Source organism: Aspergillus udagawae (assembly GCF_001078395.1).
Source record: "Aspergillus udagawae IFM 46973 DNA, scaffold_2, whole genome shotgun sequence".
NCBI classification, from domain to species: Eukaryota; Fungi; Ascomycota; class Eurotiomycetes; order Eurotiales; family Aspergillaceae; genus Aspergillus; species Aspergillus udagawae.
In genome coordinates, this window is record NW_025091265.1 from 3,948,759 (window position 1) to 3,976,224 (window position 27,466).

At 50.9% G+C, this 27,466-nt stretch overlaps 10 protein-coding genes across 10 annotated transcripts; 4 read left to right on the forward strand and 6 right to left on the reverse strand.

Annotated features, from left to right (window-relative positions):
* Positions 1-9: 9 nt before the first annotated feature.
* On the reverse strand, positions 10-2,106 carry Aud_003688 (alkaline phosphatase; the record flags this gene model as incomplete). The annotated part of the gene is made up of 3 exons (XM_043288635.1): positions 10-1,655; positions 1,709-1,911; positions 1,994-2,106. The coding sequence occupies 3 exons, from the start codon at positions 2,104-2,106 to the stop codon at positions 10-12; spliced, it is 1,962 nt and encodes a 653-aa protein (XP_043144570.1).
* A 1,854-nt stretch (positions 2,107-3,960) lies between these two features.
* Positions 3,961-4,449, forward strand: Aud_003689 (mediator of RNA polymerase II transcription subunit 31; the record flags this gene model as incomplete). The annotated part of the gene is made up of 1 exon (XM_043288636.1): positions 3,961-4,449. The coding sequence occupies one exon, from the start codon at positions 3,961-3,963 to the stop codon at positions 4,447-4,449; it is 489 nt and encodes a 162-aa protein (XP_043144571.1).
* Positions 4,450-5,788: 1,339 nt separating this feature from the next.
* Positions 5,789-9,385, forward strand: Aud_003690 (uncharacterized protein; the record flags this gene model as incomplete). Its single annotated transcript, XM_043288637.1, has 2 exons — positions 5,789-6,003; positions 6,085-9,385. The coding sequence occupies 2 exons, from the start codon at positions 5,789-5,791 to the stop codon at positions 9,383-9,385; spliced, it is 3,516 nt and encodes a 1,171-aa protein (XP_043144572.1).
* A 603-nt stretch (positions 9,386-9,988) lies between these two features.
* On the reverse strand, positions 9,989-10,957 carry Aud_003691 (palmitoyl-protein thioesterase family protein; the record flags this gene model as incomplete). The annotated part of the gene is made up of 1 exon (XM_043288638.1): positions 9,989-10,957. The coding sequence occupies one exon, from the start codon at positions 10,955-10,957 to the stop codon at positions 9,989-9,991; it is 969 nt and encodes a 322-aa protein (XP_043144573.1).
* A 1,164-nt stretch (positions 10,958-12,121) lies between these two features.
* Aud_003692 (uncharacterized protein) lies at positions 12,122-13,263 on the reverse strand (the record flags this gene model as incomplete). Its single annotated transcript, XM_043288639.1, has 2 exons — positions 12,122-12,949; positions 13,051-13,263. Coding segments are annotated over 2 exons (1,041 nt in total), but the record flags the coding sequence as incomplete, so codon positions are not given.
* Positions 13,264-17,374: 4,111 nt separating this feature from the next.
* Positions 17,375-19,243, forward strand: Aud_003693 (putative C2H2 finger domain protein; the record flags this gene model as incomplete). Its single annotated transcript, XM_043288640.1, has 3 exons — positions 17,375-18,225; positions 18,278-18,553; positions 18,610-19,243. 3 exons carry the CDS (start codon positions 17,375-17,377, stop codon positions 19,241-19,243), a joined length of 1,761 nt encoding a protein of 586 aa, XP_043144575.1.
* A 936-nt stretch (positions 19,244-20,179) lies between these two features.
* Positions 20,180-21,566, reverse strand: Aud_003694 (putative RNA polymerase II Elongator complex associated protein Kti12; the record flags this gene model as incomplete). The annotated part of the gene is made up of 3 exons (XM_043288641.1): positions 20,180-21,094; positions 21,151-21,495; positions 21,561-21,566. The coding sequence occupies 3 exons, from the start codon at positions 21,564-21,566 to the stop codon at positions 20,180-20,182; spliced, it is 1,266 nt and encodes a 421-aa protein (XP_043144576.1).
* A 314-nt stretch (positions 21,567-21,880) lies between these two features.
* On the reverse strand, positions 21,881-22,796 carry efm7 (putative nicotinamide N-methyltransferase Nnt1; the record flags this gene model as incomplete). Its single annotated transcript, XM_043288642.1, has 3 exons — positions 21,881-21,946; positions 21,996-22,556; positions 22,644-22,796. 3 exons carry the CDS (start codon positions 22,794-22,796, stop codon positions 21,881-21,883), a joined length of 780 nt encoding a protein of 259 aa, XP_043144577.1.
* An 860-nt stretch (positions 22,797-23,656) lies between these two features.
* On the forward strand, positions 23,657-24,058 carry Aud_003696 (uncharacterized protein; the record flags this gene model as incomplete). The annotated part of the gene is made up of 1 exon (XM_043288643.1): positions 23,657-24,058. One exon carries the CDS (start codon positions 23,657-23,659, stop codon positions 24,056-24,058), a length of 402 nt encoding a protein of 133 aa, XP_043144578.1.
* A 1,093-nt stretch (positions 24,059-25,151) lies between these two features.
* On the reverse strand, positions 25,152-25,772 carry Aud_003697 (uncharacterized protein; the record flags this gene model as incomplete). The annotated part of the gene is made up of 1 exon (XM_043288644.1): positions 25,152-25,772. One exon carries the CDS (start codon positions 25,770-25,772, stop codon positions 25,152-25,154), a length of 621 nt encoding a protein of 206 aa, XP_043144579.1.
* Between the last annotated feature and the right edge of the window lie 1,694 nt (positions 25,773-27,466).

A 27,466-nucleotide genomic window follows, 5' to 3' on the forward strand; every position in this document is an offset into this window, starting at 1 on the left:
CCTGGGCATTTATTTCCCCTTGGGTTGCTTGGTCTGCGCCAGTCCAAGGCACTCGGCCATATTGAAAAAGATATCAATAGAATTGTACACTCCGCCAAACAGTTCCTGGCATGGACCCTGCGCGAACACAGGCACATCCGTCAGCGAGTGCACGCCCTGGCTGGCGTCCACTGGCAGTGTGCCGTTGATCAGGAACCCGGTCACGGCATCCTTGTAGTTGGCGTAGTAGTTGGTCTTGGAGCCGGTGGCAGGGGTGCGAGGGCCGGCCTTGTGGACCTGGTAGTTCTCCCGGCGATCGGGGAAGGCTACCGTTCCCGAGTGCAGAGTGTATCTGGGATCCCAGCGAGCGGGGAAGTGAACGCCCTCCGAATACCGCAGGGTGTTGGCTCCGGCGACGGTGTACTGGGACAGACCAGATTGCTCGTAGACTCCAATGGCCCGACGCTTCTTACGGTCCTCGTTCTGGGCGTTGAGATACTGGGTGTCAACGGAGCCAGTAACGTCGAATCCGTGTCCGTGATCAGCAGTCACGATGATCAGGGTGTCGTCCAACTGACCCAGAGCCTTGAGCTTCTCAATGGTCGCGCGAACGGTATCATCCAGCTCCAGGAGCTCACCCAGAGACCGATCATAGTCCAGAGTGTGCATCTGCTTGTCGATGCTGGCCGCCTCGGACATGAGGAACCAGCCGTCCTTCCTGTGGCGGGCATTCAGCACGTCAATTGCCTTGAGGGTCATGTCCTTCAGACCAGGCAGATCCTCGGCATCGCGACCAGAGCCGTCCGGGTAGTTGGTCTTGTTCTGGAGATTGGATTGGTAGACGTTGCGGTCAAGCCAGGTGGCCAGGTTGGAGATCTGGAACACACCCAGAGCCTTGGTGTCATTAGGAGCGGCATGGAGGGCGGTATTGTTCCAGCTGATACTGTAGCCCTTCTGCGCGAACAGGCTGTAGTAGTCCCGCGAAGCGTCCTTGCTCTTCAAAAAGTTCTCTGCACCGGCGCCGAAGATGACATCAGGACCCTCCAAGTTAGTCCACTCGTACTTGGTCAGACCCTCATAGTAAGCGTCAATGACGTGCTCATATTCGCCCCGATTACGGGTGTGAGCAGCTAGGGCGGCCGGAGTCGCGTCAGCCAGGAAGGCAGTCGAGACAATTCCGATACCACCGCTCGGGTACCGACGACGGAAAATCTCAGCAATGTTCTCAAACTTCGGGTCATCAAAGGGGTCCTTAGAGGAGTCGACGTAAACATTCAGAGCATTGACAGTAGTTTTGTGCCCAGTGTACAGAGCAGTCGCAGAGTTGGCGGAATCGGTGATGAACGAATCCATCGAGTGTGTCATCTGGTGGCCCAGAACTGGGAATTTATCCATCTGCATCTTGGTCATGTACTTGCCGTTAATACTGCGATGAGCGATGAGACGAGCAGCAGTGATCATGTTGGTGGTCATCCCATCGCCAACGAAAAGGATGACGTTCTTGGCCCGCCGCTTCTTGGAAAGGTCCCGGACAAGCCAGTTGGCTGTGGTTGTCTGGTTTCCGTAGTAGGTCAACGTGGCCTCGTACTCTCCAGGCTCATAGAGTGCAACTCTTCTGTAGGCCTTGGAGGTCACATTCACAAGCGAAGGCGCGTTCGCGTCTTGAGCAAACAGGTCTAGCTATAGTCAGCAGGTGCGCTATTATGTCAACAGCTAGTGACGACCATACCTTCATACCATGTGAAGTTCCACCTTTCGAGCTCGGGCTCTTTGATGTCAAAGTACTTTGTTACAGGGACTGGCTTTTTACCCTTCTTGGCGATAGTGAACTTGAAGTCGGGGTCGGGTACACCCGCGCGAGCCTCAGAGCCGTTGACGGGAGAATGAACCTCCAGTCGAATATCGAAATATTGGCCTGGAAGGAAATCCGCCCTACAGAGAATACAGGTGATCAGCTCTAGATTCCCGCACCACTTATAGACAATGGCAAGCGATATGCTTAGTCAAAACATACTGATCCGGAGGGAAGACACAGCCCAGAGTAGGACAACCACCCAAGCGTTGAAATGTCTGAGCATGGGCGCACGAGGCAAGAAGTGACACCCCGGATACCCAAAGGAACCTCATTTTGACAAAGTCGCAAAAGAGTAAGGATTGAACCTTTTTGAGAGAACAGATTCAACCGTCGAGGATATCGCTCCCTTTATAAGTTATAATACAACCTTAGTCAGGGCTGCCAAGGAGCATCCCTTCCATGATACATGAGAAACGCACTGCATTTCCCATCGACAGGAACTGGTACGGGTCTCTCGGTTGTCAAAGATCGTGCACGAGCGCTGTTGGTGGCACCATTTCAGACAGGGGATTAAAAAGATCCAAGGATTGAGCCAAGCCCCGACTTTCTTAGCAGCTAACGAGGCGTTCCTTGCAATACCGACATTGTCCATCAACGACAAATGCGAAACGAGCTTCCCCCACACGTGCACAGGCAAGATGCTCTCTGAGAAGCTTGGGTAGCAGGGCCACAAGCTGTAATCCCAGTTGCCAAGCCAGTCCGGCGGAGAAAGCGTCTTGGCGATGGCTGAGATGCCAAGAGCACGTGGAGGGACCCAAGAGCAACAATGGTGAGATCGATGAGTGGTTTAATTACAAGCTGGGAAACTATACGCATGGTATCGTCGATATGCGACTTTGCTCGTATCCAAGACCAAGTTCTAGCTAGATCTGGCTCGGTTGAGTCCAGAATCGAAAAGCTGGAACGCCGATAACCGGGCGACAAGGCAATAGGGTCTTGTAACAACGCCGAGGATAGTTTGCTCACTACTTGACGTCAAGAGGGCGAGCTGTTCCATTGAGATAGGTCTCAAAGACTGTTGGTGACTAGCAACTGATGTCGCCCTTTCTGGTGGCCCTTCAGCTGGTCCAGACAGAATAAAATGGGTTCTCAAGGTCCAGGATTAATCGGTATGCTGTGCTGGTTTCCTGCTCTTCTGTCCTATTCGGCCACACTAATAGCTTCCACTGCAAGTTACGCAGAAAGACAATCCATCAGTAATAGAAGCTCCGTATTTGTTTCTGCCAACGAAAGCTGCCATTCGCCCTCAATCTCAGCTTTGACAGGGAATCTGACATGGACATATGTGAAGCTCTCCAGCCTGCAAAATGGCAATCTTTCAGCGAGCAGTATTCTCACGAGGAGTTTTTTGGTCTCAAGGTCAAATCAGAGGTGTTGTGCAGGCCCAACTCTCTCATGGCTCCGGGTACTTAATATAGTTCGAGATATTCCCGACGCATGCGAGCTTAGATCCAAGGGGATCATGAACGACGATCTGGAACAAAGGCTATCCCTTTATTGTGTAAGCTCCAACCAAATTGTATGTGATGATTTGCGGTCGCATTTTGCGCCTGTGAGCCTCTGAATCTGGCCTTCGGATGAAGAGGAGAGAGAATGAGCTAGTCATAGATTGTATCGAGAGGAAAATTATCTCTTTTGACCTTGACTGTAAAAGAAAACACAGTAACCCGTAAATTGCTTTGGGGGTATTAATGTTCAGCAGGCACACAGAGTAATGGCTTTTGAGCTTGTTGGTGTCTCGCCTCCTCCCTTGACCACGCTAAGATCACAAAGGTATAACTCGTGCATAAGTATGTTGGAGTTGGCGCCTCTAGAGTTGATTATTCAAATCTTTTTCTGCCATAGTACGTTTCTGTTGTGGTTTGGAAGTGAGTGGAACAAAGCAGTGTTGATATCAAGCTTGTGTGGGCCACTGTATCTTTCCCCTTTTTGGCGAGGCGCGCATCATCAGTTCTCTGAGATCTTGGCAACTTTTGAAACAGTTCTCTTGCACCTTCTCTTCCTCATGCTCCAGATTCAGGACAAGAGTCTACCCGACCTTCTCGCTTTCTACTTAGAATCTCCTTGAACCATTTAGATTCAACCGACCTTTGTTTTTACAGCAGTGATCCAATTCCTCCCTGACGATGGACCAGCAGCCTCCGGTTCAACCCCAGCAACGTCCGACACCCTCCCTTACAAATCCTCGCTTTACCCTTGAACTGGAGTTCGTGTCTTCACTCGCAAACCCCTACTATCTTTCCCACCTGGCAGTAACTTATCCGAACCTCCTGGGAATCTCCAAATCCGGCGACGACGGTAAGACCGGCACCGAGGCCTCAGACCCCGAAGCGGAGGCCTTCGCGGCGTACCTTGCCTACCTCTACTCTTACTGGAAAACACCCGAATACGCACAATTTCTGACGCATCCTGGCGCGACTTTACGAGCATTACGACTTCTACAAGAAGAGGCCTTCCGTCGCGACATCATTCGCCCTCAAGTCATCGAAGCTTTAGCGGGGACCGGTCTTGAGGATGGGCAAGGTCGACAGAACATAGAGGCGGGAGACACGGGGCATAACGAAGGAGACCAAGGGACACAGCAAGACAAGGAGAATACCGCTTCAAAGACATGATGGGCTGGCGTCAATCGATAAATGATTCTTCCGTCCAACAGCCCTCACGGCAGTGTCGCGGCATGCTCAGCGCTATTTGTCGTGTTCCCATGGAGTAAAGCCAGGGCACAACTTGCTATTTTATTGTAGACACAAGATCTACAGTGGGGTACGGAGCTCGCCTTCCACTATCGGGACCACAACGGCAGTATGATGGTGAGATTCATGCAACATGCAGATGATGTATGTTCTTAATCACGGACGATCATGTGTGACCGAGGCATTCGCCCAATTGTCCTTCATACTGATTACAAGGAAGATTGGGGCGAGAAAGCTCCAAAAGCTTCATCTTTCCGAGGATGTTGCTTGTCAAATGGATCGCAATGCTATCCCCTTTCATCTTGGTCCAAATGTGGGGGCTGTTGCGGGACTAGGCTCAATTGTTGATCTCCATCCCCGTTCCATATATCTAGACCAAGCACATTGGTTCAGGTACAGATTGCGACACCACTCAAAGAACACTTTTACTCCTTGAAAGGTAGATATGTAGTTGAGAAAGAACAGGCTACAGTTGAATCTTTGGATTTTACGTTGTTTCCAGAATTGCAGTGTCTTCATTCTTTTCCAAACCAGCCAGTCAGCGATAGTTACGTAGTTCTCCTGTCTGATCAGCTCAGTCCTGGTGAAAGCATGCCATTAAATGTCAAAAGGTATTATCAACAAGGATGTAATGCTATTCTCATCCCAGTACATTCAATTAATTTTATGATCCCTTACCTCACCTCGATTGATCTTGATTCCGCACTGCGAGAGGCTGGCGCGGCCAACGGGGTAGATTGCCAGTTTTCCCCAGCCTTAACTCCGTGCGCGACCCAACGCTACTGTACCTCTCAAAAGTAGCCTGGAAAATCACACAAGTCCAATCTCATTCCTCCTGCGTCATTCTCCAACACTCGGATCTCACACTCCTCTCATCATCTCTTGTGCAGACGGGCTCCTAGGCACAAGCAAAATTTCTGAATGCACACTCCGATGGATTAACCCCGCGTTTGGTGTTTGTACCGACCAAATCTCCTTTCTCTCTGCTCCGGCCCTTCTGCCAATCTTCCCACTGGTTTCTGTAAGCTTGTGCGGAGAGCAGTGCAGTGACCTCGTCCATCCCTGATCGGCCGATTTGCATATCCATGACATAAAAGACAGCACATTACTTATCCAGCTCTACTTGGAACTTCCATCTCTAGGTAGTGGCCACTGTTTTCGCTCCTTCAGATCGCGTACGGCGTTGTTGACAGCCGGTCAACAAGTCCCTCGTATTGCGATACAAGTACCTCATAATTCAATTTTGCGGCCATCTCTTTCAATGGAGAGCGTGCGCCAATCATGTCGGCCTAAACACCAGGTTTTGGTCCTCAAATGCTACCCACAATATCAGAAAGGAGTCCAGGATGTGAAACCAAATTCTAGTGAACTCTCTTATCTACTATACTATGTGAGCACGCGCCGGAGCAAACTGACCAAGGTCGGCGCCTTTCTGGAGAAAAGGGCAGCTCGGGATGTCTGGCGGAACAAGTTAGGGTGAGTCTAAAGCGAGCCTGCTGGCAGTAGTTAACCATCGCGGTCGCAATTTCCCCGGACTGATTTTGGTATTCTACATAGGAATGTACAGGTAACGCTCCAAATCCTCACGGCGCTCATCGAGAAAGTCCCCCGCGATCTTCCTATTTATGCCCGATCTGTGATGACCGTCCTCGAAACCGTCCTACGCTCTGGAGATCTTTCCATGGTTGAAGAGTCGATATCAACGTTCGAGACGTTCTGTCAGCATCAGGATATGGCCGCGCTATCTGCTGAACAGGGGTTCGCCAGTCAGTACCGGGAAATCGTGCGGACATATGCAGATTTCGCAGACCAGACCAAGTCCGTTTCTCAATTGAAGGCCGCACCGAGTGGTCCGATGGTAACACGTTGGAGGACTGCGGGATTGCGAGCGATCAAAGGCGTGGTTAGTTCCGAAGCAGGTCTCGCAGCGGATGGCGGAGAATCACTGAGGATCCTTCTCCCGGTCATTCTGGAATGTCTTTACAATGGTGACGAGAGCCTGCTGGTGTCCCTCGAGCTCCGGCTGCACGAGCCGGAGAAGAACGAGCCGGCGCTTGGTCGACGACGGAGGGTTAGTACTGCAACCGTGGAGACAGTTGACGCAGTGGTTGGCGATCCTGCATTGGCGTCACAGTCGGCGGCCGACGTTGACAGGCAGGCGGAAATGGACATGCGTTTGCTTGCTCTCCGTTGCTTGGAACGTATAGTCGTGACCGGAAGTAGCCGTGGTCAGATCCGCCTTACTACAAAAGTGGTGCTGCAATTCATCCTGAGCAACGGACCATTATCCGAAGATGGCAATAAACCTATGCATATGGATTCGATGGGCGGCTGGGCTACGTCTTTAGTGGAACTCGTCGCCAAGTGGTGTCCCGTTCAAGTCCGTTTCATCATCTTGGTTTCGGCAATGGAGATGTTGCTTGATGTCCAGCCCACAGAAGCAACCCTGCAACGCTCGTACGTCCTGATATACTTGATCGACTGGTTGCTCAAATCCCCTGTAAACATGATCGGTCTTAGTGTTATTGACATTCTGTTGGGTCTGATGCAATCCATGTCGACCCTGTTATCGCACCCAGCCAGCGCGAAGTCTGCGGAAGAAGGACTGGACGAGAAGTTGAACGATCACAACGCGGTCCTGTCCGCTGAGAAATTGGAGGCGCTTGCGCTACTTCAGAGGACCATCGGAGATCTCACGACACATATTTACTACGGTGATCAGGTTGTCGATATGGTCAGGACGATCCTGACTCGCCTGAAGCCGTCCATCGACAATAAACTCTCCCCTGCCGCGGCCTTTCCGAATCAGCCAGACAATACGGAGGGTAGTACTAATTCAGCTGGGTTCCCTAGTGAGGTGAATGCCGCGGCCTTCTCGCTACCTATTGCAAAAGTGACAGCGCTTAAGGCAATCAAGGATATTCTCTCAGTAGCCAATTCGAATAGACTCACTGCCGCTGGAGTGGAGACTAGGAACCCTGTGGGCATACACGCCTGGGAAGGAACACAGTGGCTTTTGCTTGAACCGGACAGGGATATTCGCCACGCGTATATCGATGCCTTCCTCACATGGTTGACGTTGGAAACGACTCAGGATGATATCAGGGCTAGATCCGGGCCAGTGAAGGGAACAAGCACTCTCCCAAGACGTGAAATGACGGAAGTCACTGAGAAGGCTGACAAGCGACCCTTTAACGTGAGTCAGAGGGAGAAAGTCATCATAGCGGCTCAGCTGAACTTTCTCCGACTGTTCCACTTGACCATATACGATATTGCGCTCGACTGCCCTACAGACGAATCCGAGATTCTTTTACTTCATCTCCTGCTCACAAGCCTTGTGGAACGACTCGGGGTCAATGCCGTCAGATTTGGCCTGCCCATGGTCCTAAAGCTTCAAGAGGATCTAGAATCGGTGCAGTCATTGCGTTCTCCAACTGCCAAGGTCAACGTCGGAAGCTTGGTTTATGGATATCTGTGGGCCATGTGCGAAAAATTTGAGTTGGAAAGCTACAGAGTTGGCAGCGAAATTAGAATAGAGATTGACAGGCGGAAGAAAAATGGCCTTTGGCTCGACAGGGTGCGTATGCCTGCCATTCGTATCCACGATATCATCGAATCGAGTGAGAAGTCTCCAAGCAACGGCGATGCCATGGCCCAAGGCCAGCTTATCCCTTTCAAGGCCGGTATTGAGGAACTTGTCAATAGAATTGAGGAGGTGTATAACTCCTCCATGGCCTCACCTGCTCAAAGCCCTCCGGCATCGCCCGGACACAACTATGCTCTTCCCGTCCTGGGACATGGAGCCGCGACAGCTAATTCTTTCAAGTGCAATTTGCCTTCATCTATCAAAGAGCAAATGCTTTCACCATGGTCCAGAGAGGCTTGTCTAGCGGCCGCTGAGAAGGAGAAAGCAGAGGCCATGTCTATCAACGGATCAAGACATGGTACACTAGGGTTGCGTAACTATGCCACCCTGAATGGCGCCGGTAATAGCTCTCATTCCATTGCTACCTCGGTGCATCAGAGCGCCTTCGGTGCTGCAGCAGGTCTGCAACATCTCCGACGCACGAGCATACCTGACTCGCAGGGTACGCCTGTTAACGGCTCGGGCAGAGAGTCACCAGTGCGCGTCAACGAACTGAGACGGGTTCTTTCTGTGAATGTGGAGGGTAATGCTCGCCGGTTGAGCCCATTCCGCGGGCGGCTGGATGCTTCAAATGGCAGTATTGTCTCCTCGAGTAGTGAAAGCATGGTCAGTGGCTTTTCGTTGTCTGAATATGATGCGGATGGCAACTCAATCAGACCACAGTCCATTCGGGATGGTCGATTGTCCGCCAACGGAGACGGCATGGAAACTCCCAAAGCCTCTTCTATTGCTGTGAACGGCGGCCAGGCTCGGCTGTCTTCATTGTCGTACAACTTGCGGTCTGATGGCATCCCTCCGGTGCCGCCGATCCCGCCATCTATAAGTCTCCCCGGAGGGTTTCCAAACGACTCTCAGCGTTCATTGGCGAATGGCGAGCGACCCTCGACCGCTCCCGGGCCCCATCAGGTGTTCACCAACGGGAACCAAGGGGCATTCTCTGCGAATAACGAGAGAACGCTGAGCAGACACAAGAGCCGTTCCAGTACTGGTCTTGCGGCCGCAGCTAATTCTGAGAAAGCTTCCTACGTGCCTAACGGAGGTCCTCCCGATGCTGCCTTGCGCCGTGACGTGGAGAACCTCATTAACGGATTTCTGTCGCCGATGGATGCCGAGCTGCGGCACGGCGGTACCAATGCCCCTGGCCGAAGGGCCAGGAGCACGCACGCTGGCAGAAGGAGTGCGACTGGAGGAATTGGACGTCCTCCTTATTAGGCCTCCTAGTTCATTCAACATGATGACTATTAATCCTCTTGCACAACCTTTCTACTTCTTCTCTTGGCGTTCGGGCCCCTCGACACGCCCCTCTACTATGCCGACTAGCATGCATATAATCTTATACCTTTCTCTGATTCTCCGAACTGCATTGCCATAGCACCTCCTTTCTCCAAAACTTTCTCTTCTGACCCTTTTTTGATCTACTAGGCGATTTCTCTTGTCTGTCTTGGCTCCGTTATGGCACATTCGTGTATCTTGTATCGACATCTGCTCATAGAGTTTGCTAGCTCCGAGTACCCCGTTACTTTTTCTCTTCTCCTTGTTCTTTCAGTGCCGGATCACAGAACACACCATGGTTGGGTAGCTCAGCCGGCCCATTTATTGTTTCATGTGAATAGGCGGGAAATGGTATCTTGTATGTACGTAGATTTATTGGGAAATATACATATTTGCAAGGCTTCTGAATGATGTAAGTGAGCAACTGTCAGGGAAGTCTGGGTATATATAACTACAAACATCGATGCTTCACAGCCCCGTCAACGCGGTTATTCCAACACAGAGGGTAGACAATCAACCGAGCATTTAGTAAACCCGCTCAGTCTACAAGCCAGTCTGCTTGAGTAGGGCATTATCCGGAGGAAGTTCCACCTCGACTGGCCCAAAATACTCCTTGAAGACCTTCTCCAGGGTCTCCTCGGCTAGCTGCATGTGACCACCCGGAACAGTCCTATAGTCCAGCTTTCCCTGTTCATCCAGCGCCTTCAACCCCAGCCAATCCTCCTTATACAACCGCCTCTGGTTAAGCGGCGTCACCTCGCCCGTCGTCCTGTTCACCTCCGCAAACCACGCACTTTCCTTCGGATTCACCATAGTATCATCCTCAAACATGTACATCGCAAAGCGATTCAACCCCCGCAGGTTCTCAGCGTATCTCTCATTCTTCAGAACGCGTTCGTTATTGATGTCCGCAAGGAAATTGCTGTGCTCGAGGTACGCGTCCAGCTCCTCCGGATCGCGGAAGTACTGCGCAGGCACGAACCGCGACTGCGCGAGACTCGACCACCGGCCCGCACGCAGCAGCGCCTCGGCGCCCCGGCAGATCCAGTCGCTCCACGCGCACTCCTGAAACTCGGCGATCCCGTTGTGCTGGCTGCCAAAGGTGACGAGGTTGCGGACGGGCGGGTCATTGCAGCGCTCGACGTACCCGCGCAGGAACTGGCCGCCTTGCGAGAAGCCTAGCGCGTTGACGGCCGGGGCGGTCGAGAGGATCGGGTCCGCGCGGAGCTGGCTGCAGACGAGGGCGATTTGCTCGGTAATGTTGCCGAGGAAGGTGGCCTGGCGGTCGGCGCTGGCGGTGTCGCCGAGGTGGATGAGGTGCACGTAGGTTCCGGGGTTTGTGGACTCGGCAAGCGCGGCAACTTCTTTCATGCCATCGCGCTGGAAGTCGTCGCCGAGGCCGTGCCAGATTATTAGGGGGAGAGGGGTGAGTTCTGTTTCATGGGGGCGGAGCGGGGATGCTGCGGAGAGGATGGGGAGGGTGAGGGGGAGGAGGCTGGTTAGGTAGTGCATGGGTATGTGGGTATGTGTTCTCGGTTTGATGCAGTAATGTTTTGCCTATAATTTCTTGATAAAAGAGCGCAGTGTGATGTTGGACTGTCAATGCAGGTATGAGGTGGTTGGAAGCTGAGGCAGCAATGGAAGCTGTTCGTTATCGGTCACGTTACGGTCTTATCATCCGAAAAAGGGAAAGTAGGGCAGGACCGCAGGGCAAATACATCGCGCATGTGACCAGCTATTTCTCGTCTTTTCTACAAGGTAACTAGGCTCAATTCGATTACCCTGTTTTAACTGATTCTATGATATATTTCTATAGTATGTGGTCTGTTTCACAACAGTAGGTGCTGTGTCGCATTGTTCAAGTCACCCAACTGTTCTAGGATATATATATGTATATCAGAGATCTCCGTATAACAACAGAGGATCAGGCGAGGATGAGGTGAGTAAAGTCTGTGCGGCAATATCTGTCATTTCTTGCCCGAATATTTGGGGCGATGGTTCCATTTGAGCTCCTTGTTCATTGTGTTCCGGAGTACAACTTTCGAATTCTGGATAACGCCCCGAGGTGGTTGGGGTTGCATTTCTGTCAGCACGGGCTACAGAGAAGCTGCGCACGGATCCAGGGTTGCTGTTGCTAAAGATTGGAGTTCCAGTGTAAATTCTGTCAATTATATTGGCTGGTTCATTATGCTCAATACCTATATGACTGACCCGTGAGGAGCCTAGGGTGTCCGTCCGATTGTCTGGACTTTGGCTGGCAAATTCATAGATCGATGTTGCGAGACTGTCAGTTAACGATGTGATTTCCGGCTCCTTGACTGCAGAGTTCCTCGGAATCGACATCCAGTTTGTTGTCCCATCACTTGCTTGATCCGCTGCAACATCTATAGGTTGCCCGAATATCACCATCGGTGATATATACTGTCCAATCCGTGATTTTCCACAGGCAGTGTCTTTCCGAATAACTGACCCGAATGGAAGAAGGGATTTGGCTTTCTGGCTCAATGGACGTCGTATACTGCACCTTGGCTCGGGAAGCCATCCAGATGGTGACTGCGTGGCTGCCGCCGCACGTTCATGCTCATGATGACCGAATGATTGATCGAGGCAGGGTGGATATGAAAAAGACCCCTGTTCAGGCTGCGGGCCTCGATGGCGGTCTGGAAATGTCCTTACCATTATCCCAGCATTCAAGCATCTTTCCTTCTCGGCAGCTATCTGATCGTCAATCGTGAAGTGATTTTGGATGATTGACCCGGATGAGTGATGGACTCGGTTGCTGTCATGGTACCTCAAGGACGTCGAGGTTGACGGTCCAAAATCCTGACCCAGAAACTCGGGTGTCTGGATCAGTCCACTGTCGTTCCTGCTGGATGCTATCGGATTGGTAATGACAGATTCTGAGAGACGAGATCGTGGGGTGATAACAGAATGCGTAGACGACTTATGATCTCCTGATTCCTTCTGACAATATAGTGGTTTGTTATCCGAGTCTTCCCTTACGCTCGCCTTGGCATCACTGTATGGCTGCGCTGACGGATCCCTGCCTTGATCGGGGCCGCCTGATACCTCTCTATCAAGGAGCATTGGTTGTGAGGAGAAGTTCTCGTGACGCTTTTTGGGAATGTCTCCGCGAGCATGGCACAGCCATCCATTGATCTTAATCTCTAAACCTTCGATTCCAAGTCGATCCGACGATATATCCTGTCGAGGAGCCCTGCGAGACTTGTTAAGCTCAGATGGCACAGCCCTGTGTTCCATGGTAGCTAATCTCGTTCGGTCAGCCTCAGTTAATCTTCGTCTTTTGCCAAAGTGCTCGAACTCTTCGACTGGTGTGAATGAGATCCTGAGAGGCCGCGCAGCTCCGACAGCAGCCCAGTCTGTTGTTTCTAGTAATTGACGCTTGATATGTTCTATGCGATCGGGCGGCTGTGAGTTATTCACTTGCTCAGAACAGATTGAGGGATCCCTAGCTAGCCGTGACAGTGAGGAATTAACCGTAGCCTATATGAAACACACAGTTTAGCTGCAGATCCGGAGGATGGACATTCTCTCACCCGTTATGGAGCCAGAAAATCGTCGGGTTCGAAGGGCAAGAATCGTACCTGACTAGCCAATCCATGCCTTTGAGCCTCGTCGCCAGTGGACTTTGGCTGAAGCGATGTGCCAAAAGTGACAAATTCAATGAGCGATGGAGCCTGTCGATAATCTTTTACGCTTCTCCGTCTTGATTTTGCAAACTTCTGCTTTTGATTTCTAGCAAGATTGCTGGAGCGATTGTTCGAATGCCGTTGCAAGCGACCCCCTGTCCAGTTCATTGCAATATGTGGCAAGTAGATGAGCAGACGACAGTCCAGAGATAATTGTAGAGACTCTGGATAGGTGCTCTGAGGCCGTACCAAATCTCCAGACCGTCATGTGATAGCGGAACGCAGTTCAACATTCCTCATTAAAGTTTCCAATACCATTTTGCCAGACTGATCGTATTCAAGTATGCGGTAGACAGTAATAATGGCAGCTAACTGGTACGAGCAGACTGTATATAGTCCAAAGACGCAAATCGCAAAAACTCTACTCCGTATGGTGGACGTCTAAGTGGACATAGTCCCCAAATGGCAGTGACATCGCGGGACTGTTGTAGCAGCTGCGTGTCATGGCCATGTGCAATCGTGCAAGTCAGAAGTGTACTGTCTGCTTCGGTGCAATTGTTGCCCAAATGACTTGCAGCGAAGCGGGAGCTAAACGGAGTTGATCCATCGCGACTTTCATGACGAGAATTTGAGCACCAAGTAAGGGGCCTTGAAGCTCACGGGCAGTCGTCGTTGGTCCCAGATGAATGGTTAGGCTATTACGTGCATGAAAGTCTCTATCGCCAGTACAGACGTTGAGCTGGAGGTGAAGTTGATATCTGACTCTGTCTATTGGGCATGTATCGTTGTATGAACAAAAGGTCTTATCTACGCCGTTAAGCTTTCTGAAGGGCTTCCCAAGGGTATTTCCGTAGGTTTCCGTCTTCGCCGGGCTCACCCAAAAAAATCCTCTGAAGGGAGCGGGCCGTCCCGGGAGACGGTTTTGAACAGTACGAGAACCAAGGTCACGCAAAGCCACCGAGTTCTACAGTGGTTATTTACGAAGAGGTCCAGATTAACTAATAGAGGGCTAAGCAAACAGTGCAAATTATCACGTGATAACTCGCTTCTCAAAACCGAGTCTTCGCACAGAGCGAAGTTCGTTCCCTTCTTACTCCGTACATGGTCCAAATCAATCTCAACAATTTCTGCACGCTTGTGGCATCTACCAGCCCAATGGATGGCGACAAGATTGCACTATAGCTACTCTGCCTGTGCAAAGATGCAGGCACAATCGTTTATACTTACACTGCTCAGAAAATCGGTGCGTGCCTTCTGACGACTCAGCGTCAAAATGACAAGGTAAGCGCTTTTTTCCATTTTTCAATAAACCAATTATCCTTTCCATGAGAATTGTCTCGAAAGTGCCCCACTATGTTCGCACTCAATTTGAGCTGGACGGGATGATGCGAGGACCTGTTGTGTCCATCACATGATGATCACCATTACCAATAAGCATAGTTCAACTGAAATCTTCGGATTGCTGAACGACAACCTTCTACCATCTTTCACCCCTATCTGATAAATCTCCCGTCTGCGCTGCTCATACTGTTCATGTTTCTCAAGAGAGAATTTATTTTTGATGAGTTGCTAATAATCCTCGTCAACAGGTGCGAAAATAAAAATTGTAGATACAAATGAAGGGCTAGGCTCCCTCCGACTCCAGTCTCATGCATTGCTGCCCAACCTGGACCGACTACGCTGCAGCCCAAACCAGTAGGATGTGGATTCTCTAATCTGACGATGCACGGTCGTAGATAAATGCACTCTGCTCACCCTTCCAATATCCTGTTTGCGCTCTCTGACAGCGGTTTTGATGTTTCTTTGCAGGCTGAGCAGCTTCAGCAGCAAATGACTGCACATAGTGAGGCTGCATGAGGGGTGAAACTGCCAACTATCCCCTGGTTACCTGCAGTGGAAGATAGTTATCCTAGTTCCCCGATGCGTAGGAGAATTTGACGTGTTGCCGTCTCATCCAAACGATGAGTTTCTGACATTTTGGCGATGTTCACGAGGGAAAGCGGGGCACAAAGGGGCAGCCGATAGTCATCATGGCTGATCGGCGTGTTCCATCAGCCACCGTTCACTGGCTGTGGGCTGATCAGGGACGGTATCAGCGACTATCCACAATGCCGTATCCTCTCCCTTGTGGGCTTGTGACCTTGTCGCTGTGTCTGACTCTCCCTCTCGCATGAGTCGCATTATATTAATTCTAGGATCTTTTGCTCCATATGTGGCAGGCTGAGGGAAATCTTGGAAGGCTCCCGCAATCTCTCACCCTGCACGAGATGAAAGGCGGGAGACGCTCTCATCCAATCGACACCGTAGTGCGTCATGTTTGTTCGAGAAGGAACCGACGGATGATGCAAGTCTGCAGCCCTGAGAGTGGTACATGGCCAATAGAAACAGCCATCGCAAATGGAGCACGTCTTTTAAACTTCCGCTTCACCGCTACATATTGAACTTCCGAATATCCCAGTAATAAAAGTTCCAAAATTACTCCGAAATAACGACGATTGAACGAGAAAAAAAATATGATACATCCACTTTTGGAGACGCGAGTGTCTCTGCCACGTCAAAAACTGTAATGATTGACAGTCGAAAGGGGGAACTATTGGCAGATGGCACCACCGTCGTCACCACTTGGCGCTGCGCCAGCTGCATCCGAAATCACCATCCTCTTCTTGCAGGATCGAATCACCGGCCTCGATAGTGCCAGTGAGGCAGTTGGCTGCTGCAGGATCCCAGGCCGGCCTCACGCTTGGACGGTCTTTTCGTTGCTGTTGCCCACTTTGCTTGCCCCTCTCCTAATTGCGCCTCCTGAGTCCTGAATGGGACGAGGTCTAAAAAGGCCGTTGATCCCCCCTCAAGCCAAATCTTCTTGATCTTCTCTTTTCTGATCTCACCATTCTCATCTCCAGCTTCAGACCTGGCAGCCGACTTCCATTTTGATACCCTAGGCTTTCAAGAGACTGCATCTCTCTTCTCTGATTCGCTGTCAAATCGACTCTTAAATCAGCTACCTAGTTCATACAATACTGCCAATCTCGCTTTGAAGGCTTAATTGTTCTCGTTTTCGTTCTTCTCTCCGATACTGCGCAAGCTTCCAAACCCTGGATCTTGGAAAGAAGAAAACCATTACCCTGGCTTCAAACAACCCAGACTGCCTTTTGGAATACATACCACCGCCCGGATAGGATCTGCTTTGACTGTTGTTTCTGTTTTTGTCCATACTCCCAGGCTTTCGTCTGAACAAATCATCGACAGATAACAGGTAGACCCCTCGATTGTTTCCTTCTCTTTCCCTTTTCTTTATTTCCTTTTCCTTTTCTTCCCTTTGACCTGGCCACTGTGCGACAAATCTGGACCGCTTTCACAACTACATACCTCGCCCGACTTGGCTCCCTGGACTCCCGGACTTTAGTTTCCCTGCTGGATTTCACTGTCACATGACAGTCTCTTGAATAATGACTCCACTGGACTACAAACGTCTACAGCAGCCGCTGTCAGACTGGACACACAAGTGTTGCTTAATGTTGCACACTTGCACGTCACTTTGCCATGGACTTCCGTCGTTTTTCTTTGCCCTGCTAAGGACTTCTCACTTCAATCCTGGAGCGAGACTAGGATTTTAAGCTTACCTTGGGACCTTCACATCTCTGCCTTGGAGAACTTCACTGGACTTTTGCCTTACCTGCCTGGGATAACTTGAAATAATGCTTCTATGAACTCCGTTCTTTGGACCTCTGGATCTCTGAATCTCTGAATAGTGCCTAAGGAATCACATACTCTTGAGAGTCGACCTTCATGGGACCATCACTTCACCTGAATCCTGGATTTACCCGCTCTCAATTCATTGTAGTCTCATCCAAGACTTCCTCTGGATAACATCACCGACATGAACAGGCCTCCCGCAGGATAGATCCGACGACGTGTAGCATTAGCTAAACGTCGTTCCCTTGACTCTACATCTGTCGACCTTTTCTCTCATCTCAGTGACCATGATCATCACGCCGGAACGACGACTTTCGTCTAAAGTGGACTCGCCATCGACTCTTTCCAGGTGCCCCTGTTTTGACCTTTTTTTTACGGCCAACTTCCCAGCAACGTCTGCAAAAGAGCTAAACTGGCGCTTCAGGACATCGACTGGATCTTTAGGATGGACTCTCGATTTCTATTTATATGCAATGTGTTATACTATAACGTTCGTGAATGAAGGTGGATTACTGACTTCAGTTGTCTTTCAGTCTAGTGCTTGTCTTTGATTGCTTTCCAGTCATAGCTGGACCTATAAAACCCAATGTCTTGCAGTGTCAAGAATGACCCCGAGCGGGTTTCTCTGTCCCAGTCAGCTTTGCAAAACATGGACCAGATCTCTCAGACCAGGCAAACCCAAGGAATCTCAAATACGGCCCCCAGAATGATCCAGGATGATGAACTCTCAAGCCAGGATAACTTCTCGTTGTGCTCCAGTACACATCATGGCCATGGAACCCCTCACGACCTGAAATGGGCTTTGCATGATGCCGATGCATTTGACCACAGTGTTATGTCATCGAGCAAACCAGAAACACCTGAGGTGCAACTGCTTTCTTTCTCTTTGTCTCAGCAGCTTTTGCCTACCACCGTGGGACCAAGCGATGTTATCTACCAGTCAGGATCCGATTTCCAGGATATTGGGGACCATAATGACCTGGATTTCTCGCACGCACATGACTTCAGTCATTATTCTTCCCTTGTGGACTTTGCCGCATATGATAATGATACCTGTGGCCAGAATGGGACCCAGCCCTGCACTCCTGATGATGCTCTTTCCGTTGGACACAGTTCTCATGCTGAAGATTGCCACATGGTCACCACCAATGAATGGAACTCCATTCTAGCAGACACCAGAAACTACCACCCTTCTTCCCTGGATCACCTCCCAAGCAACATTTTCCAGCCAATGCCTGTTTCTCCCCCTTTGACCGAAGCAAGCAATGATGTTTCCGTGACCACCTCTTGCTCCCATCCAGGATACCCAACTTTTATGACCCACGAAGAAGCCATGTTGAAGGATGTCACTGCCACGCCACTTGGGAGTCAGGGAATCAACTTGGGAGATCCTCTCTTCCCTCTCACACCGCCTCTTAGTGAACAGGATCCAAACAGGTGAGCACTTTTGCATGATGTTTGATCTAGCCAAATATTGATTCGTTTGCAGGACCATCAGGCCTACCAAGAATGCTCGCAGACCTGCCTTGCAGACATCATCTCCATCATCCCAGGCCCAGGTCAAGCAGGAACAGGAATTCTTCCCACCTCTCCCTGCCAGGGAACCCTCTCGGCAGAGGTCTAAGGAGAACACAGATTTGCGGAATCCTCGCGACCACCCATATTATTCCTACGCCACCCACAGTGATGGAAAATATTACTGCCCCTTCGCCAATGGAGAGAAACCTTGCAATCACCCCCCGACCACGCAGAAATGCGCTTACCAGTGAGTGTGAACCGACTATTCTGTTCTAGTGTTCAAATCGCTGATAAGTCAAACAGCAAATACCTTGATTCCCACCTGAAGCCCTACCGTTGCAAGGTCCCTGCCTGCATGGAGGCTCAGCTGCAGTTCTCATCCAATGCCTGTCTGTTCCGCCATGAGCGCGAGGCCCATGGATTCCACGGTCACGGTGATAACCCTCACCTTTGCCTGTTCGAAGGATGCGACAGATCTGTGCCTGGATATGGATTCCCCCGTAGATGGAACCTCTTTGACCACATGCGTCGTGTTCACGACTACGCCTCTTCCGAGAGACCTAGCTCTCCAGAACACTCTCCCTCTGGCGTTTCCGCTCCTAAAAAGAAAGAGACAAGCGGGCGCAAGCGGAGAGTCACAGGTACATCTGGTGCGCAGACAATGAAGCGGACGAGATCCACGCACTCTCAGACCAGCACCTTGAAGGCTCTCCAGCAGACCGCAAGCCACCACAGCCAGAGGCTCCAGAATGCCGAGAGGAACTACTACAACTGCCGCGCGCGCTTGCTCGAGGAACTCAGCAACATCACCCCTCAGGATTCCTCCATGCATGACAAGGTCAATGCCAGCCTCCAGGAATTGATCACTCTGGGACTGAACTACCGCCACATCGAAGCCAGCCAGACTTCTTCCCTTTCCAACGGACATCCCGCATGAATGCACTTCCAGATCTGAGTTCCTTCTTTCTTAGCTTCTTTCCCTCTTGTGGACTCTCCTTCTCGGAGATCAATGGTTACCTTGACCTCTCAGTGCTCGGGAGGCAGGTTCCATGCATGGAAAAATCACAGACACACCCCGGAAAGCTTTCCATTCTGACCATTGGATTTGCTGTTTGTGTCCCCAGGATTTTCTTCCACGCTCAAGGGTTTTCGCAGTGCTCGCCATACCTCCATCGGTGTCGGAGCGTCTTGCTTTGAGAGCTCTTTCTTTGAACAGACTACTGGATCCATATCGGACCAGTTACGACCGCAGCGTCAAACATGCTGACGCACGGCTGTCTCGTCACAGGCCCAACGGCCAGCTTCCTCGGAAGCCAGAGCCGAAGATGACCCAGGTCATCGGGGGAGAGACGCTCCTCGCTTCCTTATTTACTTCCTGATTTTCCTTATAGGGGTGCTTGGATACTCTTTTTTTTGTATAACAATTTTTTGTATTCGTGGTGGTGGGGTGGGCTTTCTGCTGCCCAGCGCTTTCGACGGCTGGTCATGACAAAATAAAAAGACGGGCAGGCTTTTGTCAATGAAGCATTGTTTTTTCGGTTACTTAGCTTAGACTTTTTTTGTTTATAGTCTGTTTGTTTTGATCTTGATGTTCGCTTTGATTCGATGTGAATACACTCTTCAAAAGTCCATATAGTAAACTCTTGTTGATATTATCCTCTTCATTTGATTAGAAGTAAGCGTTCAGTTCAGAATGACGATAATTTACTGTCTATCTCTATATCCGGATCATCACTCGTCATAAAATCATCCAACTAAACGACTTTTCGATCTACCAAAGTCAACAAGCTATGCAATGCGATGAACTACCCAGAACAAATCAAGCCGCGCAGAAACTCTGAAGGCAGAAACTCTGAAGAGAAAACGTTTCAATTCAAACTCCGCTCTCCCCCGCAAATTCCGCATTCAGGAATCTCACAAACGCATCTCCAACCTGGTCAGGCGCCAGCCCACCCTTGACAGCCGACGCATGGCCCCCAACATACGCCCGATTCAGTCCGATCCACTGCCTCCGCATACGCTGCAGACGCGGTAAAGCAAGGATACCGCCCGCACCGGCAAGCTCGTCCGTCGTGCCTGACGTTGCCACGTGCGCCGGGATGAAGATGGGCGCCGACGCCTCGGGGATGGGGATTGCGATGCCGCGGGCGTCAGGACTCTGGGCTAGCGCTGCCTCGGCGGAGGGGTTGGTGAGTGTGTAGGATCGAATTGCAGTTACGATGGTGGAGGTGCATTTCTCCATAGCGTAGAGGGCAGAGGAGTCCGTTGCGGTGGGTTGGACGGTGGCCTGGTGGGGTTTTATCTTTGGGCGTTGGAGCGCAGCGGTGCGCGGTGTGCGTGCTGTGGCGGAGGTGTTGATGCTGGCTGTGTCGGAGAGGAGGGCGTTGGATGCAAGGGCATTTGTGAGAGTTGTGACGGGGGTCTCAGCGTCGGCGGAGGTGGATGGGTGCGGGATGCCGGTTAGGGCGGTCCAGATCTCGGCGATGGGGGGTTCAGGGTCGCTCCAGGGGACAGTGAAGAGGGGTTTGTCCCAGCGGCTGTGGGTGCTGGGTTCTTCGTAGCGGAAGATGAGGTTCTTCAGGAGGTCGGGGGGGTATGGTTCTTCGGTGTCTTCGGCGGTGGGAGAAGGGCTGTTGGGTTGCGCTTCGACTTGTGGGTCTGCCTCTGTTGTCGATGATTCCTTTTCCTCGTTGTCGTGCGATTCAGACTTCTCCTGTTGCGCATTCCGACGACGTATCCTGGCTTCGTTGTTCGCGATGCATTGATCGACAGGGGTCCCGACGTGCACCTTCAACATTCCAGGTCAGCTTCCGCCCAAAGACCGGAGTTAAATTGTAAACTTACGACGCAAGAGGTCGTCCCCAACGCCTTTGCCTCGCACCAAAGCTGGTATCTATACCCCTTGATGTAATTCATCCCATCAAGAATCACGAAACTATCTCGGCCTAATGCACGCTTGGCCCGCGCATATGCGACCCCGCGCGCCTCCTTTTCCGTCCTCGCATTGTCATACACGGTCCTTGGATGTGAGGGATCATGCGTTGGGACGATGTGTATCTTGTATCGAGGTCTCGAGGCGGGGATAGCGCCGGATTTGAAGAGTTCATCTTGCGTCGCCTCGAGAAGCGAGGCGAGCTGTTGGGCGCGGTGCGAGAGACCGGAGCAGGGATAGCCTGAGAGAACGATGAGCTGTCATTACTTTAGTATTAGTTCCATTGATAAGGATATTGGAAAACTAGAGCAGTAAGACATACCGGCATTATAACAACAGTGGATGAGGGATGTGACGCTTCGTTTGGCGGAGACTTTTTCTTTGCGGGGTTGCTGCGCGCGGCATGTGACTTGGGAGTCTGATGTCTCAACTATGGCTGGATCAATGGCAGACCTGAACGATTCTTACAGAAGAAAATGTGGATACGATTACTTGACAGCACGAGAGCATTCCGGACTCTATTGATCATTTTAAATGCAAATAAAATTGCTTGAATGCCTCTAGGCCAATCAATTCTACGGGTATGGGTTCGTCAAGGTCATTAATCGCCAAGGTATACACTTTTAGTCTTCACAACCACTGTCAATTCAATTGATCCGGAGCCCATCGAATCTCATACCCAAATACCGTCCTCCGAAGTAATTCGTCCTGCAACCTTATCAGCAAAAGCCTTATGAGAGAGAAGCTCAAAACCTACACCAGGGTCGTTCTCAAACAAGACCTTATCCATGACCTTTTCGAAAATCTTGGTGACCTGAAACCCGCTCTGCTCTGCCAATGGAAAGAAAGTCTGATTCCTGGGAAGGAGCCAGGGCTGGTAAGGTGTGAAGACCACCAACGCGACGGAGTCCCTGGATTTCTTCAGGGTTCGCTGCATGACCTTGATCAGATTGGGGTGCTCGCGATAACTGTACACCACGTCGGCCATGATCAGAAGGTCGAAACTATTTGAGCCTTCGGGAAGATACGCGGTCAATGGCTCAACCGGATCACCCCATTTGTATCCATCAACGTAAAGGGACGACGAGCTCGGGATGATAGGCGCTGAGAGCGAGGCATTGTATCGCATGTTCTCGACCAGGTCCGGATCAGGGTAATCGGTCATGACGACGGTACGAGCTCCTTTGATTGCGCTGACGATGCTCGGGACACCTGCCGCAGCTCCAATCTCCAAGACATCTTTCCCCTCGACAAGAGCACTAGCTTTCTCTTCTATGTATGTGGCGCTCGTCCGGCCGGCGTTCCACAGCAGATCACCCTCCAAAGACGGTCAGTCGGCGAAAGCAGAGGATTGAGGTATCAACAATTGCAAGGGAGAGTATTGGGAGGTTCAGCGTGTTCGTACGTAGAGAGGATGGCTGCCGACAAGGCGCACGCGCACCGTCTGGCCGGTGAGCATCTCATGCTCTGCGAAGGTGGGTTCCTTCTCAGGAGGGTAGAACCCTTCGGGATCCTTGAAGGTGTCCCCGAATCCGACGAAGTCTTCTTCGTCTGACATTGTACAATGAAGTTTCGACGGATGGATAAAAGAAGCAATTGCAAGAGGACATCACATGGCGCAGTCCGATCGCAACAATTTCGCCTATCAGTGATAAATTCTCTATCGGTGATGGTGGGGTAATGTCCATAATTGGGCTAGTGCAAGTCTTTATCACATGAGATCACGTGAATATAAATCCACAAAGCCGCCGAGGCTTCTCCCGCATACAATACCATACAGTAACTTCGCAGGGGTACCTGCATGCGACGCTGGAAACCCCGCATAGTGATACGCGGAGATACATACCGGATATAAATCGGGTAAACCTCGCTTTTTCTCTAAGAGATTCTGGAAAGAAATCATCCTCCTCATCGACCCGGATGATCATTAAATGGGCGACAATAGTCGCTGTGGATCCTGTGCGTAGTTAAATCCTCTTGATCAAGTATAGGCTGCATCTACCAAGTCGGTGCCTCTGTTAGAGTTCATCAGTAGACGCTCTTTCTCTTCTCTTAGTCTTGGCTGGCATCTCTGGGCCACTTTCATACCAGCGTCATCACCGGTTCACATACTTTTCCCTCCAGTTTCCTATCGGACGTCATCCCGCGGTATATCTGGGTAAGCCCCCACGTGTTGCGACATTGACCAGGCGATGATTATTTTCTTCCTCTCTCCCTTCACATCACTTCCACCATCACCTCCACCATCACGCCATTTACCAGTGCTAACCAATACACCACTGCCGCACTAGCCAGCCTACCACAATCAGCCCATATCGTCAAGTCCAACGCTGCACCCCGCTCCTCCGACCTTATCCATCCTTCGCCAGCGATATTTTGACGACTTGATCCTAAAGTCATCCCAATCTGACCACCGTCATGGACAAGTCTGCCCGCACTTTGCACTCCATAACCCACAGCAACATCCAAGGCTCCAACTCCATACCATCCTCGTCAGTCACGCTAGGCTACACACCCTCAGCGATGACAGCCCAACCGCAGAACATCCTACCGTCAAGTACAAACCAGACACAGTTCGGAGTGAGCGGGCAACAACAACAGCAGCAGCAACAAAACCGCAACCAGACCATTTCTTCCACCGAGTCTGCGAACACGGCGCCCCCGCCCCCGGCAGCTGACATCTACCCCCACCAGGTCACTGGCTCGGGGGGTCCGTTAGCGACAGCTCCTTTCCTACGAGACTTTAGTCTCGTCGCTGAAGCAGCAAAACGGGCCCAGATGTCTGTCGTGCTGCGGGATCTGGAGAGCGTCACTCTATAGAGGGGTCAGAGCGGACATCGCTTTCCTTCCGCAGCTATGGATGCAGTGCGTCAGGCAGATGGTGGTCTAGGACATCGGGCGTGCAGGACAGGGATTTCAAAGTTGGGCTGGGATTTATTGGAGTTTACAGTTTACAGTTTACATCAGGACGGCGGTTGGGTTGGGTTGGATTGGCGTTAGACTTGCACAGTACACGGATATACCATTCACTTTGATACTACTTTAATAAAGAGACTCATTCTTTTTACAAGAACGAAAGGTCATTTCATCCCCAATTCTGCTTCGAGCCAGCGACCGATCAGCGGAGGATCAGTTGGAGTACCCCATACTGTGTAAAGAGACCGAGGCCTTCGGCTAAATTCACGGCTGAATGCCAATGTAACCCAGCAGGGTGTTTCCCTCAAGAATTGCATACTTAATGATACCTTAACATGATAATTATTACAGCATAGATACTCAATTTTCCACCAACGAAAGAAAAGAAAAAAAAACCCTGCGGCGAACCAATCTGCTAGGCCGCGCTCCTTACCAGAGTCGAATCGATAAAGAAGCCGCGGGCGATTGGTGAGATTTCATTCTCTAGCATACTTGAGGCTTGACTAGAGCAGCCGAGAAGCGCTTGTCCTATCGACTAATCGCTTTGGAGTAGATAGTGTGAGCGATAACGCTGCCTTTCGTTTGGTGATTGGTGCGGTTATTGAGTGGCTGAATTATCACATGCATTAAGCCATAAATTTTGGGAAGGGGGAAATCAATGTGATTGATTAAGCGAGGGTATAGCTATAGCTATAACTATCCTCTTACTACTAAGCTATGTACATATATTTGATTTTGATGACAGAAGGAAAGAGATGCAGCGCCAAAGACAGTCTATCATTGTTGAATACCAGTACCAAACGCCAAGCTAATGTGAATAACGATGAATATATGCGTCGACCGAAGAAAGACTTTTACCCAAGACTGAAAGGGCTTGGCTGAAAGTTGCGAGAATGTAGGCTAGAATAGCTGTCGCTATTGAGGATACGGTCGCATTGCACGAAACATTTGGACCAGGATAAGTCCGATGGAATGGCCTGAAAGCCGTGGGCTGATGCTACATATCCGTGGAGGACCCGATCAAGTTCGGCTGCGAGATGCTCGCGAGCTGTGCGGGAGAAGCCCTCTTCCTCCTTGACCCGAACCGGAAAGTCGACAGTCGGCGACTCAGCCCTCTCGTGGGCGGGGTCCAATTATCGAAGGAGAGGATGGAGCGGGGTCTCGAGCGCGGCGGGCCAGACGCCGTGATGGGACGCTGATCGTGATGGAGTGCTGCGTCTGCGCCTGCCCCTGATGGGCACGCGGCCACATCGAACATCAGCATCGACTGGCGTCGGCTCCGGATCTTGTCGGCCATGTTGTTTGGGTCCAGTTGCAGAGAGAAGTCCTCCTTGATGTCGTCCAGGACGTGCGAGAAGCGGCGGAGGCGGCGCGGTTTCTCGTAGATGGACGGCTCGCGCTGTTCGAGGCCGTACAGCTGCAGAGGGGTGGAGTCGGGCGAGTCTGCTCGCAACGGGGTGGAATAGTAGCGGTCGACTTTGGGGATGTCTCTGCGCGTTCGACGACATTGGGGGACGGGGAAGGGGAAGACGGGGTTGTTGATGGTGCGGCTGGAGAGGGAGACGGGGCTGTCGGGGTCCGATTCCCGCGAAGAATCTGTTGCGGAGGATGTTGACATTTTCCTTTATGAGATATGGCCGTGTTGTTGATGATGTTGACGGCGACGATGACGCTTATTATTAATGCCCTTGAGAGTAGGACGGAAGGTTGTGGATGGAGAGGACTACTCAAGAGACACCACACAGTCTTTCATTGCCAGTTGCACCTTTCACTTGTCGGTTGCCTGGGATCTGTCCCGGTGGGAAGGACGTGGATGAACGAGCAGTAATAACTGGCCATCGGTCTCAGAAAGAAGAGAAGCTAAGTGGAAAAAGAGTGGAACTATGGAGTCGCCAGTCTTTACGGTCCGTCTACGTCCGAAGTCGTACATGTTTAACTTTCACGAGTCTGCTCCAGCAGCATTGCTCGAGATTGCGCAGTCGCACGACAGAGTACTGTACTCCAGCCATCCCTTCCTGCCTCCAGGCTTATTTCCAATTCTTCCCCTCACAGCGTACGTAGACTCGAAACAGCCATGGGCTACGAAAACCCCGCATACTGGGCTTAAACACTCTGAACTAAACGACCTGAGCCACCCGCCGAGCCGATTCCCGATAACAAACCCCATCGGAGTGCCTACTCGGAGACGTTCGCGCGCCAGATGACGCGGCAGTTGACGCTGCCAGAAATATCTCAAGTAGCTATTGGTCTTGCATCAGCTAACTGAAAGATCGAAATTCTTCATGTTCGTGATCTTTGACTCTCAAATCTCAACCCATGTCTTAGGTACATGTACGTATGTGCACTCCTGCATCCATGGTCCGCAGCCATGGCTACGGGCTGTTCCACAGGTACTCCGTACCGGTGGAGACTCTTATGTCCACTTCGTGCAATCAAGGGATGGAATCATAACACGATGACAGTGCTGCTCCGCCACAATATCCATGCGGAAGCAAGTACACACTGAATGGAGGACGGATCATGGCTACTACTATCACTACTACCACTACTACTACTAACCATATGTGAGCAGAGTACCTAGTTGAAACTCTGCATATGCATCAATGCCAAGTCCGACCATAAAAATAGACATCAGCCACCTTGCAGGTGAAACATGGTGTCAGCCACTCCGCCATCGCTGCTAGTCCACAACATCACTTTTCTGCCAGTATTGATTTAGACTGCAATAAATATCCTCGGGAGGTTGGATGCTACACCTCTGGGTGGCCAGTGGGCATATAATATTATGGCTGCGGTGGAATTCTTCTTTCAACCGTCCAAGGCCAATTAAGCAGCTGGCCAGCGTCTCCGAGCCATTTTCAACTCCTGTTTTGGCTTCAGTACATTTGAGCTTCCAACCTTCAAATGACAGACCAGTCGGAATAGGTACGTAGGCAGTCAGAGCTACTGAGACATCCCAGAGTCAGTGGTTTCGCGCTACTTCGTTAGGTACGATTTGTAAAGTCCAAAATCTGCTCGAGACCTCGCAGGGAAGGGGTCAGAGGTCGGAAATGGGGACATGGGGCATGATCATTCTTTACTTTTGGACAGGGGCAGCTAGCCACTTTCGTCTACACTTAAAGAAAGTGATACTAGAATTTCGAGTCCAACCTTACCATTTATTACATCTTTGTCGTCACTTCGTTATGCTCCATATGCTGGGTATATAAACAAACTGTCGCCGGCTCTTCTATCGCACGCATGACCCATGCTCCTTGATGTAGCTGAACGCTGGACATATACAATAAAGTGGACGACCTGGTCTGCTATCGA